This window comes from Dromiciops gliroides, chromosome 3 (genome assembly GCF_019393635.1).
Source record: "Dromiciops gliroides isolate mDroGli1 chromosome 3, mDroGli1.pri, whole genome shotgun sequence".
Taxonomy (NCBI): Eukaryota; Metazoa; Chordata; class Mammalia; order Microbiotheria; family Microbiotheriidae; genus Dromiciops; species Dromiciops gliroides.
Genome location: NC_057863.1, coordinates 340922166 through 340939294, shown reverse-complemented (window position 1 = coordinate 340939294; position 17129 = coordinate 340922166). Strand labels below are relative to the sequence as shown.

Genomic DNA, 17129 nt, shown 5'->3' with positions numbered 1-17129 from the left:
TCTGAGGCTGGATTTGAACTCAGGTCCTCCTGACTCAAGGGCCCATGTTCTATCCACTGCCCCACTTAGCTGCCCATCATGTCTTTAACTTTAGAATCATCTTTGGTTCTTCCTTCTCATTCACTGCCCCTCCATCCCATATCTGACCAGTTGTTAAGCTCTCTCCATTGTACTTTTTTTTGTGGGGCAATGGGGGTTAAGTGACTTGCCCAGGGTCACACAGCTAGTAAGTGCCAAGTGTCTGAGGCCGGATTTGAACTCAGGTACTCCTGAATCCAGGGCCGGTGCTTTATCCACTGCGCCACCTAGCTGCCCCTCCATTGTACTTTTTAAACATTTCTCACGTTTACCCCCTTTTCTCTGCTAACATAGCTATCACTCTAGTTCCAGACCCCATAACCCACCTCTAACCTGAACTATTGTAATAACCTCCTTGTTTCAAGTCTCTCCCCTCTCCAATTCATCCTCTATACAGCTGCCAAAATGGTTTTCCTTTCTTTCTTTCTTTCTTTCTTTCTTTCTTTCTTTCTTTCTTTCTTTCTTTCTTTCTTTCTTTCTTTCTTTCATTTATTTGCTTGTTTGTTTGTTTTTGTGGTGCAATGAGGGTTAAGTGACTTGCCCAGGGTCACACAGCTAGTAAGTGTCAAGTGTCTGAGGCTGGATTTGAACTCAGGTCCTCCTGAATCCAGGGCTGGTGCTTTATCCACTGCGCCACCTAGCTGGCCCTCAGAATGGTTTTCCTAAGCTAGAGGATGACTGTGTCATTTTTCTCAAACACCTTTAGTTGCTCCCTATATTCCCAACAATAAAATACAGATGCCTCTGCCTGGCATTAAGGCCTCTACAACCTCATTCCAACTAATATGCCTTTCTGGTCTTGTTTCACTATTTTCTACTTTACAGACTCTTCATTTCATCCAAATCAGATTCCAGTTCCCCAAACTGAACATTTCATCTTCCTCCTCACTGCATTGACTGAAGCTATTCCTTATGCTTAGAATGTATGCCCTTCTTAACTCTGCCTTTGTGACTCTATCTTCCTTCAGGGCTCACCTCCCCTCCCTGCCCCTGACCAGTGCCACCAAACCCTCCCAAACACTGATTACTACTCTGTCCCTCCTCAAAGTACCTTTTACTCATTTGTGTGCATGTTGTATCCCTTCCCCCAAACAGAATGGAAACACCTTGAAAGTGTTGAAATCCTTTTATCCCTAGGAATGGGCGCAATGCCTGTCATACAGAAGGTACCTGATAAATATTTGTTGAATTTAACTGAACCTGAATATAAGCATCCAGGTGGTGCAGTAGGATGGAGCACTGCGCATGGAGTCAGGAAGACCTGAATTCAAATCTGGTCTCTGAAACTTAACTAGCTGTGTGACCCTGGGCAAGTCACTTAACCCCTGTTTGCCTCAATTTCCTCATCTTTAAAATGGGGATAATAATAGCACCTACCTCCTATGATTGTTGTGAAGATAAGATCAAATAATATTTGTAAAGTGCACTGTATGCATTAAAGCACTATATAAATGTGAGCTATTATTATATAGGAAGCTATGTATGTAGTAGTAGATAGTGGATAAACAAGTGAACTTGGAGTTAGAAAGACCTGAGGTTCAAATCTAGCTTGGCAATGTGACCCTGAGCAAGTCACTTAAATCTCTGCCTCAGTTTCCTCATCTGAAAAATGGGAATAATAAAATAATAAATCATAAATAAAATTTAAAAATAAAATGGGAATAAATCGGAACAATAAAAGCACCTACCTTCCGGAGTTGTAAGGATAAAACAAGATAATATTTGTAAAGTGTTTTGCAAACTCTAAAGTACAATATAAATAGTATTGCAATTATTGTTGACACCCTAAATTCCACACACCTGTTGGTTCACCAGCACAAGGCGCACAAACGCTGCCTTATCTGGCCGTGAGACCACGGCATGATTTGGGGCCTGAGCCAGATGGCAATATTTGGCCTCTGTCACAGGCTTCCGTTCACCATTCAGGCACAAAAGCTCAAAGTCCTCACTCTTCAGGTGTTGGGCCCAGTTCTCTTGGTTCTGGCCTGTAGAGAGAATGGAGTTCACTATTAGCAAAACCTCTTCTTCTCTATCCAGGGAGTATCCTATAGGGATGGCATGAGTGATAATCAATACCCATGCATGGAACCTGTTGGGTCATGAAAATCCATCTATTTGTGCCATGTGTAGGTCACAAGTCACAGACTGAGAGCTGCCATGGGCTCTCCTCCCTATTGTCCACCCATTCTTTTCCTTCTTTCTTCTAATATGCTACGACCCTTGCCCTTCTATCCTCCCCCATCCCTAACCACCCCAATACAATTGTTCCCACCCAAAGCTCCTCTGCTCTTCTGAGTTAGGATGCAAGTTTGCCCTGGCTTAACTGCAGAAATCCCTGGTGCCTTCTGTAGTAAGGGGCCATTAGGCAAGGTTTGAATGGTGTCTATAGGTCACTGACTCACTGGACAGTGAAAAGAAGAAAGTAAAACTAGACTGTTCTGTAGAAGAAGAGAGGGCTTGGAGGGACTGATGGTTGTCTTCAGGTCCTTTCCAGGACCCCATGTGGAAGAGGAATTGTGTATAGTTGTTCTGCTTAACCTCAGAGAGCAGCACTAGGAAAAACATATAGAAATTGCAGGAAGGTCAGTTCAGTCTTTATATCAAGAAGAGCTTCCTAACAATTAGAAGGTGGAGAATTTTTCATTGCTGAGGTCCGCCAGTAGATGCTGGGTGGTAATTTGTTTGGTGGTGTATAAAGGATGCTTGTTCAGATATGGGTTGGATTGGATGGTCTCTTAGTCCCTTCCAATGCTGGGATTCTGTGTTTGAGAGTCAAGGTGGCATAGTGGATTGAGAGCTGGACTTGGAGTCCTGACGACCTGAATTCAAATCCTGCTCTAGATGCTTACTAGCTATGTGATTCCAGGCAAGTCACTTAATCTCTTTGGGCCTCAGTTTCCTCATCTTTAAAATGAAGAGGCCTTTAAGGGCTGTTTAAGCTCTAAACCTATTATCCTATGATTCTATGTGGGTGAATGAATAGAATAGTTATTTTCTTTTTATGGTGAGGCAATTGGGGTTAAGGGACTTGCCCAGGGTCACACAGCTAGTATGTATCAAGTGTTTGAGGCCAGATTTGAACTCAGGTCCTCCTGAATCCAGGGCTGGTGCTCTATTCACTGTGCCACCTAGCTGCCCCATGAATAGAGTAGTAGTGCTAATGATTATGTTAATTCTCACTTTCACAATACTTTGCATGTATGTCCCTAGAGACTACTAGGTGGCATAGTGGATGAATCCCTGAGCCTGGAGACAAGAAGACTTGAGTTCAAATCTAGCCTTATATATTTACTGGCTATGTAACCCTGGGCAAATAACTTAACCTTTTCCTGCCCAAGTTTCCTCATCTGTAAAATGAGAAATAATAGAAACTACCTCACAGGGTTGTGAGGATTAAATGAGATATTTTTAAGGCACTTATATGAATGTCTGGCACATAGGAGGCACTTAGTAAGTATTTGTTTCCATCTATCTGTCTATCTATCTATCTATCTATCTATCTATCTATCATCTTTCTGTCTGTCTATCTTTAAGACAGCATCTCCCTATTTTTACCAGCCTGGAAGTATATGGGCTACTTATGGGCCCAATCACACTTCTAATCAGCACAGAAGTTTTGGCCTGTTCTGTTTCCTACCTGAGCTAGTTTGCCCCTCCTTAGACAATTGCATGGCTCCCACTCCCACAGGTTTACCATATTGATGCCAACCTAGCAGGAACACCCAGTGTACATAACCTATCTCTGTTAAGAACCCTCAAGCCCAAAATATCAACCATTTTCAACCTCTCTGGTAGCTAAGATTACAGGTATGCACCACCATGCCAGGCTCAAATATGTTTTTAACATATATGAAAGCAGGGATGATTTCTTATCTAAACTTCATATGTCAGAATCATAGTATTAGAACTCAAAATGGTTTTAAAGATGATCTGGTGCAACCAATTGTCTTTATAAATGAGAAATGAAGTCATTTGCTTAAAGTCATGTAAGTATAAAGTATAAGTATATAAGAAAGTAGCAGAGCCAGGATTTGAACCAAAATCCTCTGTCTCTGGTCCCTTTTTCACTATACCGCACTATAATCCTCAGCACCTAGGAAAGTGCTCTGCATATAGTAGGTATTTAGTAAATGCTGAAAGAATAGAACTGTAGGTGCTTCACGTAGAGCCTCATGAAATCACAAAATTTGATAGTTGGTAGACCAAACCACAATCTAACACATATCTCAGAGAAATTTGTCCTATCACATATGTGACACATGTAGTTCCTACTGGAAGACCTCCAAGGAGAGAGAATCCACCATCTCTCAAAGTATAACATTCCACTTTTGGACAGCTCTAATTGTTAGGAACTTCTTCCTTATATCAATCCTAAATTGACCTACTTGCATTTTCTACCCGTTGTTCCTATAGGGTTTGGAGTCAAGTAGAACAAGTTCATCCATTTCCCCTTCCACACAAGAGTCCTAAAAGTTCTTTTTTGTTTTGTTTTGTTTTGTTTTTTTGTTTTTTGTTTTTAGTGAGGCAATCTGGGTTAAGTGACTTGCCCAGGGTCACACAGCTAGTAAGTGTTATGTGTCTGAGGCCGGATTTGAACTCAGGTACTCCTGACTCCAGGGCCAGTGCTCCCTAAAAGTTCTTGAAGACAGCTATCATGTTTTCCCTGAGTCTCCTCTTTTCCAGGCTGAAAATAACCACTTTGATCCAAATAGGAAATGGACCCAAGTCCCTCTGAAATTACCTGCAATTTATCTCAAATGTATCTTATTTGTATGGTGTTTCCCCTATTATAACATGAGCTCCTTGAGATCAAGGACCATGAGTTTGGAATTGGGTTTTTTGTACCTTTCTGTGTATTCCAATGCTTAACACATTGCCTATCACATATTAGGCACTTAATAAATATTTGTTGACTAGACTTGACTTGGTTTGACTATCTTGGTTGATCTCTAGAAACTCTCCTGATGTTTATCAATGTCTTTCTTCAATTGTGTTGCCCAGAATCTTACAAGATACTCCAGATATAGTCTGATAAGGGCAGAATACAGAGGGGCTATCACCTTCTCACTTCTGGAAACTGTGCCACTCTCAATGCAGCCAAAGCACGAATTAGATTTTTTGGCTGCAGTATCACACTATTGATTCATATTGACCTGGAAGTCAACTAAAACCTGAGTTCCTTTTCAGAACAACTATTGTCTCACAGTGTCTCTTTCCCCAGTCCTGTATTTGTAAAGTTGTCCTTTTGAACTAAAGGTAAGACTTTACATTTGTCCCTAATGAATTTCATATTTTTAGATTTGGCCCAATGCCCTAGCTCTTCAAAGACATTTTTGGATCCTGACTCTTTAATCTAAGTGTGATAGCTTTCCCTCTCAGCTTAATCTGTAAATTTGTTGATCTGTAAATCAGATCTATAAATTTGTTAAACCTATCATCTAGGTCTTTATCAAGGTAATAATAAAAATGCATCATGTTGAGGGGCAGCTAGGTGGCTCAGCGGATAGAGCACCATCCCTGAATTCAGGAGGAACTGAGTTCAAATCCAGCCTCAGACACTTAACACTTACTAGCTGTGTGACCCTGGGCAAGTAAGTCACTTAACCCCAATTGCCTCACCAAAAAAAAAAAAAGCATCATGTTTTGTACTTTTTATCCTATTATTAGTCTTTTTCAGGAAAAATGTTGGTGCCTAGAACCATAGAGATGAAGAGTTCATGAAATTTTCTCTTATACTTAATTGACTTCCACAGAGGTGAGTATACCCTAAATAACATGATTCTAGGGCAGATAAAACATAGTCAATGACATACCATCTGTATTATCCAGGACAGTGCTGTGTTTCACAAAGGCAATATCTCCTTTGTGTTCAGCCAGACACCTACAGAAAAAGAAGAAAGGAGAGGAGAGGAGAGGAGAGGGGAAGAAAAGGGGGATGGGAAGGGAAGGAAGGTGAGGGGAAGAGAGGAGAGGATCAGGTAAAAGAAAGAAACAAAATCAAAGTTAGGATGAAGTGTTATTTATTTTCCTTCCTTGAAGGCAATTCATTTTAGGGTCTCAGATCCTTCAGTTACGGGAACTATTTTACATATATAATGCTTTTCATCTTCCTAGCAATAAGAAAAAACTTATAATCCATGACTGTCACCAAAAATAAAGAGTAAAAAAGGAAACGTTTCCATTAAGTTTTTGATTTAAGAAAATATTTCTAAAGGTTTCGCACTGTCAGAAACTTTTACTTAAATGAAACCTTGGGGTTTATATTTGGTTTTTAATATTGAAGTCCTTAAAAAATTTTGAAAATTTATTCCTAAAGACACACTTCAGTAATTCAGTGTATGTGTGATATTATTCACTATAAGTGCTCTTTCCAACATTGTAGAGAGCAACTTAAGCATAAGGGTTTTTATCCTGTGCAACACCTGTCCATGGTCCTTCTATAAATTCTTCACAGGGACTCTGTCCAACCAGCTGAAGACCTTCTTTTTGATTTCTTAACATCACATGGGCAACCAATGACATCAATTATCTTTCACTCTTGTAATTGACTAGTCCACCTTCTTTTCTATCCATATGCCTTCTGGATGATATCTTTTATGTCTCTTCCTGTATGCCATTCATCATTCATAATATGCTTTAGCTTATTGTTTTTTTCTCCATTGCCCTTTGGATGATCTATAATTTTGATTCCCCAGACATGATAGAATTACATGATTCATTTTCATAAAGTATCCCCAGGGAAGAGCTCTGATACTATAAAAATGTGTGATTTTATTTCAATACGGGTTTTTTTGGGGGGTGGGAGGAGGGAGGTTATCAAAAAGGCTACACAATTTCCCAAATGCAGTCCAGCCTCTCTATTCCTCTTAAATTCTGTTTACATAAGTTAATATAAGTGATGTTAACTGGGAGGCTAAAGGCATATTGTCTGACTGGTTTATACATTGTGATAGAGGTTGAGAGAAAAATAGATAACCTAATTCTTTGAAATATCCATCAAGATTGCTGTTCTTGTACAATAGCTCTATGAGAGATGAGATGACATCATCCCTTCCTCTATTATTATATTCTTGGTCCCCTTAAAAATGATCTTGAGACAGTGTTAAATTTTTTTCTTCTGACAAATGAAAATTACATTAGGAGCTGTTTTCTGCCATTGTGTTCATTTGAAATATTTATTCAAAGATATCTTTGCACATCTACAACATGGTAGCCAAAATTCAAAAACATGACCCCCAAAACAGTGGGAGATCCTGATTAGTCAAATAAAATTAAATTATATTCTTTCTAGTTTTAGTGTTAGTTCTGTTTTGGTGTTTTTTAATTCTTTGAGTTAAGGAATAATATTCTAAAAGCCGAAAAGTAAGGATGTTATTCCAAGATATTATTCCTTTGTGTGTGGCTATATCTGAGTGCTTATTTTTTGTCTCTTCTCTTGTTCTCTCTAGCCTGTATTTTCTTTGTCTCAATCTCTCTGTGTCTATCTCTCCATGAATTTTGCCCTTTCCATCTATCCTCCCATCCCTATTTCTTAAATGACCATCACATGGAACTGAAATTATTTTCATTATTTATTCTACTTATTGCAATAAGGGCACATCATTTTTTGTGAAGAAATGCTTTCTGTTCTTAATTTAAAAGGCCGAAGGCTAGAATGCTTAATATTTATCTCTCAAAAACAACACTGGGCAGAGCCAAGATGGCGGAGCAAAACCAGGAAGCTGCCTGAGCTCTCCCAAGTTTCCCCCAGAAACAACATTAAATTAAGCCTCTCAATAGATTCTGGAGCTGCAAAACCTTCAAAAAAACTCGAGTGAAACAATCTTCTGACTTAAGATAACCTAGAATATCTTCAGGAAAGGTCTGTTTCATGTGGATAAAAGGGGAGCACAGCTCAGGGCAGAGGGTATCTGGGCAAACCAGCAAAAGGTTCTTAGTCACAGCAAAGATTAGCAGCTGAGCAACTGAGGTTCCTGAGCTCAGAAAGCTAGTAGCACAGCAGGCCAGGTGTGGGGCCTCCAGCCCCAACACTGCTGAAGCCTCAGAGCAGAAGGCTGGTGACTCAGCCCCAGGTCTCCATCAAAAGAAGCTCCAGACAGTGTACACTATACCCCAGGAGCAGAACTCACCCTTAAAAGGTACAAAAGAGACTAAAATAAATGAAAATATGAATAAGAAACAAAAAAGAACCCTCACCACTGACAGTTACTATGGTGACAAGGAGGATCAAAACATAAACTCAGAGAAAGACAACAATGATAAAACTCCTAAATGTGAAGCCTTAAAGGGGAAGAAGAATTGGTTTAGAGACCAAAAAGCCCCCTTGGAAGAGCTCAAAAAGAATTTCATAAACCAAATAAGAGAGGTAGAAGAAAAATTGGGAAAAGAATTGAGAGTTATGCAAGAGAGAGTCAATAGCTTGAGAAAAGAAGGATAAAAATTAACAGGAAAACAACTCATTAAAAAATGCAATAAGTCAAATGGAAAAGGAGGTGCAAAAGCTGACTGGGGAAAATAATTCTTTAAGAATCAGAATTGGGGAGATGGAAAACATGTTATTCAATAAAGTTAAAATGTCTGCATCCCTACATGAGAAGAAGATATTTGTATCATTAGGATTTCTAGGGCAGAGCCAAGATGGCAGAGGAAAGACGGCAGTAAGTTCTCAGAACTCATGACATGATCACTCCAAAAAACCTCTAAATAATGCCATAGGACAATTTTTGGAGCAGCAAAACCCACAAAAGAATGGGTGAGATAATTTTCCAGCCAAAGACAGCTTAGAAGGTCGGCAGGAGGGAGCTGCTGTTCCAGGGCAGGAGTGGAGCCTAACCTCACAGTCACACTGACACATATCCAGTCCCAGGCAGGCTGAGCCAGGGAAAGAGATCCCTGGAACCTCTGAATCAGCTGCAGTGCCAGTGTTATCTGCTCATGGTCTGGTGAGAGGGCTGAGTGGTTGGCCCGGGGCCAACGGGGGTGGGGGTGGGAAGATTACATGGGTCTCTGCTGGTGCTGAGGCAGAACTTGGGTTTTTCACTCCTGCTGGGAACCAGGAAGTAGGCTTGAGTGGCCTAGGTGGGAGAGGGGTACAGGCTCATTAGAGCTAACAACTGTAATAATTGGAATGATGCCACCTGCTGGACTTACTGTAGAAAAGCTCCACCATGAGGAGAAGGCATCTGAAGGCAAGACATGAAGCTCTTTGGCATCAGGAAGTGACGTTTTCTTGTGGGAGGAAGAGGGGGCAAGGCTGGTGCTCTCGCTCTCTTTCGTCAGGCTTCTGGTTAAGAGTGGAGCGAGAAATGCTCTCTCCCTTTAATAGATAGATGAATCTAGGCCATTCTCTCTCTTTACCAAATTCTTATTCTCCTTAATAAATGCTTAAAAGTCTAACTTTTGCTAAAGCTTATAATTTATTGGCGACCACTCATTAGATATTTTAGACAGAATAGCTAGAATTTTAGCCCTTACAGATGGAAAGTACTGCTAAGTATCAGCTGTTTTCGCTTTAAATTTTCAAATGGATCTTTTAAACTCCCTAAGTACCCTGTTCCTGATTTTAGTTTGTTTAACCAGACAAATGGGGGATAAGATCATGTTAATGATTTGTTTTTGTGGGTTTTCTATTTTTATTTTTGTTAGAAGAGCCAGCAAGGTGCTCACACAAGGGAATATAAATATTCCTGCCTCTCCCAACCATGTCAGAGATACCTCTGACTCCTGCAGCTTTTCCAAATTCTAACACTAATCGTTGCTCTAATTTTGCATGCCTGGAGGCAACAACCCAGCCTCTAGAAGCCTTTAATCCCCTAGAAGAGGGGGAAGGAGAAATCAGGCCTGAGTTTGAGTCCTTGGCTGTGCACCAGGTGGGAAAGGTGGTCCCCTCCCCTCCTCTTGGGACCCCATCTCCTCCCCCTCCTCTGGCACCACCTCCTACTCCTCCCATGGCCAAGCCCCTTGATCCTCCGGCCCAGGAGGTCACGAGAGCTAATCCACCAGCTTCTACTCAGTTGCTGAAGCAGTTAGCCTCAGCCCTTCCCCAGCCTGGCTATGATTCTGACTTGACCTGCTGTGGTTCTCTCAAACCAACCTTGGAAAACCCTTTAAATCCCAGATATGCTCATTTTGTTCATAATTTTGTTAACTTGCTTTTGTCTTTAATTAGTAACCTTATAAAGTATTTATATTATAAAAGGAGAAAATAGAGGGGTTAAAGAAGACAAACTTAAGCTGAATAAAAATGAGAATCATATTTCAAGAAGACATATTTTGCAGAAATGTAGAAGTAATCAGCAAGGTACTGATATGAGTATTGGGGATTTTAGATATCGGAATCAAAAATGTTCTAAATTCACTCAGAGAAATAATGTCAGTTCAGAGGTTACATAGGATTTCTATGCTATTACATCTACATTGTGAAATTAACAGTATGGGTTTATTTTCATAGAGATTTTCGTGCTTTTAAGATGGTGTTTTATACTTAGCTTTAAAAAGGGGGAGAATATTTGTAAAAGCTTTTTATAGTCATGTGATCAAATTTATATTTTATAATACTCTTATTAATATTACATTCATATTCATTTAGATTTCCCTAGTTTGAATTTCATTGTCTTTCATTCTTCCATGTGTATTTTCTCCTATTCATTCATCTATCTAATTTTGAAACAATGCAAGATGGTTTTGACTTCATAATACAATGTTAATTCTGGGAGTATTGTGCTCCCATATTCTGAGTTGTTTGTTTTTGTTATTTTTTTCTCTCAACTGATTATTTGATTGAACTCTATAAAGCATTTCCCTGGCAAATTGGTTTCCATGGCAAGTGTAAATTGATTCAAGAAGTATTATTTTTGATAAGCATATTCAAAAAAAGAGGGGAACACTTGTAAAAGTTTTCTTTTTTCAAAAAAAAGGTTTTCTTTAAGATTGTGTTGTGTTTTAACTTGTATTTAAATATGTTCCTATTTTTCACAAAAGTAATTGTATACTTAGAAAAAAAAGGTATTATTTGAAATTATTGCATAATTGTATATTATATTGAGTCAAGGTACATTCACATTTTTTGTGATCATTACTATCCTCAATTTTTAAATCCATATGAGACCAGGATTATGGGAGCTTATCATTTAAGACATTAATTGCCTTCATTCTGAGTTATCAGATGCCATTTGGCCAGGATGCCATCTGATCACAAGAGGAATACATGCAAGAGCAGACATTGAACTACCACATGAGGGGAGACATGCATGAAGTCAAGGTACGGCCGAGGGAACGGCTTTTGACAAATGTTGAGGTTGGTTTCTCTTGGTTTAATTTTTTCCCACAATATTGTACAGAGGGCTGGAAGTTTTCACCCCACCCATCTCATTCTACATCTGGCTTCTATGCCCCCTCCTATATGCCTGATGCCATGGACATCTCAATGCCATGCATCTGATTAGTGCTCAGTCTTGGGTGGCCAGTGTTGGTGAGTTAAAGTCTGACTCAGTTTCCTCCAATATGTTCGATGGCATGGACATATATCCCATCCACCTATTTTAAGCCTGGCATACTGTATGGGTGGTATATATTACTCAAGTGTGGGAATGCTCATATCCCATCATTCCTCTGTTCTTTTATGGTAACCCTCATAATTATCTCAGGTGTCATGATAAATACAGTGTTGAATTTGGCCTTGGCATCTGTTACCAATCATATTAGATTTTTAAACTTCTCATAATGACATGAGGATAATTAGGCAGATGGTGCAAAAAGTGATGAAACAAAGATAAAAATTATTTTTTAAAATTAATATCGCAGCAATTGTCTTCTCAATTTACACTCCGCGGGGGGGGGGGAACTATAGTAATATTAAGTTTTAGAGAATGTTTCAATTTTTATTATATGTTTCATGTATAACAACTAAGATTCTGAATCCCCTTAGACATTTTTTTTTTGGTTGGTTGGTTGATTTTGGTTTTGTTTTTTTTGTGGGGCAATGGGGATTAAGTGACTTACCCAGGGTCACACAGCTAGTAAGTGTGAAATGTCTGAGGCTGGATTTGAACTCAGGTACTCCTGAATCCAGGGCCAGTGCTTTACCCACTGCGCCACCTAGCTGCACCCCCTTAGACATGTTTTTGAGAACTCTCATTGTTTGATTTGATTATTGACAAAGCTATTTTAAAGTTGTGTTAAGATCAATTTTGTAGGAAATTTTTCTGTCTGATTACCAGCATCCACACATCATCCCCTGAAAAGACTTCCATTCTACTACTACACCCATAGGAAATCCCAAGAGTTATCTGAGAAAAGACTTTCAAAGACTTTGAAGGAACAGTTTTGTTTTGTTGTTTTTCTTTTTTCTTTCTGTTATTATATACACCATCTGTAACATGTACTCTCTGCAGGCCAGTGTCAAAGTGCTGGTTCATGAGGGATTGCCCCTCTGGACAAAATTTTCCTCTATCCCTTTTCTATATTGTTATTAACATATTATTTGTTAGCATAGGGTATTATATTCTGTTATTTTTTGACTGTTTCATCAAAGAAACACCCTGTGCTTCTTGAAGAAACAAAGGGGGGACTGTAATGATTGGAATGATGCCACCTGCTGGAGACTTACTGTGGCAAAGCTCTGCCATGAGGAGAAGGCGTCTGAGGACAAGACATGTGGCTCTTTGGCATCAGGAAATGACGTTTGCTTGTGGGAGGAAGAGGGGGCGAGGCTGGCACTCTCGCTCTCTTTCATCAGGACTCTGGTTGAGAGTGGAGTGAGAAATACTCTTTCCCTTTAATAGATAGATGAATCTAGACCTTTCTCTCTCTCTTTACCAAATTCTTATTCTCCTTAATAAATGCTTAAAAGTCTAACTTTTGCTAAAGCTTATAATTTATTGGTGACCACTCAGATATTTTAGACATTATAGCTAGAATTTTAGCCCTTACACAACAACAGCACGCAAAATTTTGCTGTTTGGTTAATTGACAAGTTGGCTTGTGGTTATCTACAGACTAGGGAACAGGCCAGGTGAGTGAAGAACCTGCCCCTCCTTAAATAATACCACCTAGGAACCCCTGAAGCATGGGATATTGCAGCGTGGAAACAGTGCCCCACTTTAAGGAGTTAAAAGTCAAGTAAAAGACAGGCAAAAAAAAAAAAAAAGACAGGCAAGATGAGCAGACAGAGAAAGGTGAGGACCATAGAAAGCTTCTTTAGTGACAAGGAAGATCAAGGTGCACCCTCAGAAGAGGATAACAACATCAGGGCTCCTACATCCAAAGCTTCCAAGAAAAATATGAATGTGTCTTAGGCCATAGAGGCACTCAAAACGAACTTTGAAGATAAAATAAGAGAGGTAGAGGAAAAAATGGAAAGAGAAATGAGAGTGATGCAGGAGGGTCATGAAAAAAAGTCAACAGCTTGAGAACTGTATCTTTATTAAGGAAGATAGGAGGAACTACACAAAGACAGAAGGTGTGGGTATAAATGGATTCTGATGTGATATTATTATTTTTTTAAAACTTAAGGGGAAACAAAAGGGATTATATTGAGAGGAGAAGAAAGGGGAGTCAGAATGGGGTAAATCACATCAAGTGAAGAGGCACAAAATATCTATTACAATAGAGGGAAAGAAGGGAGGGGTGAGCATTGTTCTGACCTTACTCTCATCTGAGTTAGCTCAAAGAGGGAATAACATACACACTTAATTGGGTATAGAATTCTGTCTTTCCCTATAGTAAGTAAAAGGGGAAAGAAAAGGGTGGGGTGCTGATAGAAGGGAGGGTAAAACTAGGAGGAGAAAGTGGAAAGGACAAAAGGAGGTGGGGCTGATAGAAGGGAGGGTAGACTGAGGTCGCCAGAAACAAAACACTAGTGAGAAGGGACAAGGGAAAAGGAAAGAGAAAATTACAAACAAGGGAAAAATAGGATGCAGGGAAACACACAGTTAGTCATCATAATTGTGAATGTGGATTGGATGAACTCTCCTATAAAATGGAAGCAGATAGCAGAGTGGATTAAAAACCAGAATCCTATATATGTTGTTTACAAGAAACACATTTGGAGCAAAGAGATACACATGTAGTAAAGGTAAAAGACTGAACAAAATATATTATACTTCAGCAGGGGTAGCAATCCTTATCTCAGACAAAGCAAAAGCAAAAATTGGCCTAATTTAAAGAAATAAGGAAGGAAACTACATCTTGCTAAAAGGTACCATAGGCAATGAAGTAATATCAATACTAAAGTGGTATAATATCCAAATTATAAGAGAAGAAGTTAAGTGAGTTATGGGAAGAAACTGATAGCAAAATTATACTAGTGGGGGACCTCAACCTCCCCCTCTCAGAAGTAGATAAATCTAAGAACAAAATTAATAAGAAAGACGTTAAGGAGGTGAATAGAATTTTAGAAAAGTTAGATATGATAGACCTCTGGAGAAGGATAGAAAGGAAGATACCTTTTTCTCAGTGGTACATGGCACATACACAAAAATTGACTATGTTTTAGGGCATAAAAACCTCATAATCAGATGCAGAAAGGGAGAAATAGTAAATTCATCTTTTTCAGATCATGATGCAATAAGAATTATATGTAATAAAGGGCCATGGAAAGATAGACTAAAAATGAATTGGAAACTAAATAATCTTGATGGAGGAGGCAAAAAGGGGTTAACAGATAAACTGAGACTTGAGTCCTTATTAATAGTACCTAAAAGGGTGTAAGATATAACAGACTTTTTGTCAACACCCAAAGGCCCCAACCAGAGGAGATTAGACTGATTGAATTAAGTGAGACTGACTGAGAGCTATTGACTTTGCTGATTAGCCTACTTAAAGACAATTAAATTAAAACCACACCTGCCTGACTCCCAAGAGGAAATGTTCTCAGAGACTGTGGACTACAAACATCGATATGAGACCACCCTCAACCAATCAGCTTGAAAGATGGCCCCTTCCAGGGTGGGAGACAGGAAATAGGAAGGGAGGCTGGCTCCCTAGCTCTGGCCTCTTTCATTCTGGAACCTTAGGTTGGTGGCTGAGGGAAGGAGAAGGAGTTCATTCTGAACTCTAGGGTAGAAAGGCTTTCTTTCTCAATTTTCTGAACTCCACGTGTTCTCTACTAACCTCTAATATACTTTAATAAATGCATAATACCTAAACTGTTGCTGAAGCTTCCTACTTAGAAGTAAATCCTAGGTAGTTTCCTCCCCACATTGGGGGCAGAAAAAGGTGACCACACACATTAGATTTTAAATGTCACAAGGGTTAACAGAGAAACTAAGGTTTGTGTTCTTACATTAACCAAGAGGGTTATCAACAGAGACAGTAATGAGGGACCATTAACCATTAATAGCCTTTAATATTCCTAGATAACAGGGCACCTAAAAACCAGATCTTAAGTAAAAAGATATAAACATAGAGACCCTTTGGGTCTGACAAGTTTAAACATGTCTTTATGAACATGCTCAGAAAGGACCAAATGTGTCTTTAGGTTCACTTTAAGATGTGTAAACCCCAAAAACACACCTCCAAGGAAAAAGGTACCTGCCTCAGGGGTTGTCTTAGGACCCCAGGAACTCTAAATTAGGATAAGACCTCCCATGAGCCTCCCATAAGGAGATGAAGATAATAAGGAGATAACCTACTTTTTCTCACTATAAATATAATCATTTCCTCTCCCTATTCAATGACACCTCTCTCCTTGTATGATTTTCATTGTGGTCTTACAGTCTGATAATAAAACTTGGGAAACTGAGTCATTGAGTCTTGCAATTCTTTGGGATGCCTCACAATCAATTTGATCAATTAAACCCACCCCTGCACTTCAATCTCATCCTAAAGAATGAGTGGGTCAAACGACAAATCACAGAAATAATCAGTCACTTCATCCAAGAGAATGACAACAATGAGACAACATACCAAAACTTATGGGATGCAGCCAAAGCAGTTTTTAGGGGAAATTTCATATCTCTAAATGCCTATATGAATAAAATAGGAAAAGGGGAGATCAATAAATTGGGCATGCAACTAAAAAAGCCAGAAAAGAACAAATTAAAAATCACCAAATAAACACCAATTTGGCAATTCTGAAAATTAAAGGTGAGATTAATAAGATTGAAAGTAAGAAAACTATAGAGTTAATAAATAAAACTAAGAGCTGGTTCTATGAAAAAAACAATAAAATAGATAAACTTTTGGTTAATTTGATTTTAAAAAAAGAAGAAAAACAAATTACCAGCATCAAAAATGAAAAGGGTGAACTCATCACCAATAAAGAGAAAATTAAAGCAATAATTAGGAGCTATTTTGCCCAACTATATGGCAATAAATTTGACAATCTAAATTAAATGGATGAATATTTACAAAAATATAAACTGCCCATTTTAACAGAAGAGGAAATAAAATCCTTAAATAAGCCCATTTCAGAAAAAGAAATTAAACAAGTCATCAATGAACTCCCTAAGAAAAAATCTTCAGGGCCAGATGGGTTTACTAGTGAATTCTACCAAACATTTAAGGAATAATTAATTCCAATACTACATAAACTATTTGGAAAAATAGGTGAAGAAGGAATTCTGCCAAATTCCTTCTATGAGACAAATATGGTAGTGATACCTAAACCAGGAAGAACAAAAATAGAGAAAGAAAATTATGCACCAATCTCCCTAATGAATATTGATGCAAAAATTTTAAATAAAATGTTAGCAAAAAGATTACAGCAATTTATCACTAGGATAATACACTATGGGATTTATACCAGTAATGCAGGGCTGGTTCAATATTAGGAAAATTATCAACATAATTGACCACATCAATATCAAAACTAACAGAAATTATGATTATCTCAATAGATTCAGAGAAAGCCTTTGACAAAATACAGTACCCATTCCTATTAAAAACACAAGAGATCATAGGAATAAATGGAGCTTTCCTTAAGATGATAAACAGTATCTATCTTAAACCATCAGCAAGCATTATTTACAATGGGGACAAGTTAGAGGCATTCCTGATAAGATCAGGGGTGAAACAAGGATGTCCATTATCACCACTACTATTCATTATTG

At 38.7% G+C, this 17129-nt stretch overlaps 1 protein-coding gene across 1 annotated transcript in view; it reads right to left on the bottom strand.

The window, feature by feature from the left end:
- LOC122746658 (inhibitor of carbonic anhydrase-like) overlaps positions 1 to 17129 on the bottom strand; it is a 95069-nt gene that overhangs the window by 38270 nt on the left and 39670 nt on the right. Inside the window, 2 exon segments of the mRNA XM_043992455.1 lie at positions 1879 to 2063; positions 5892 to 5959. Of these exon segments, the coding sequence (XP_043848390.1) occupies positions 1879 to 2063; positions 5892 to 5959 (253 nt within the window).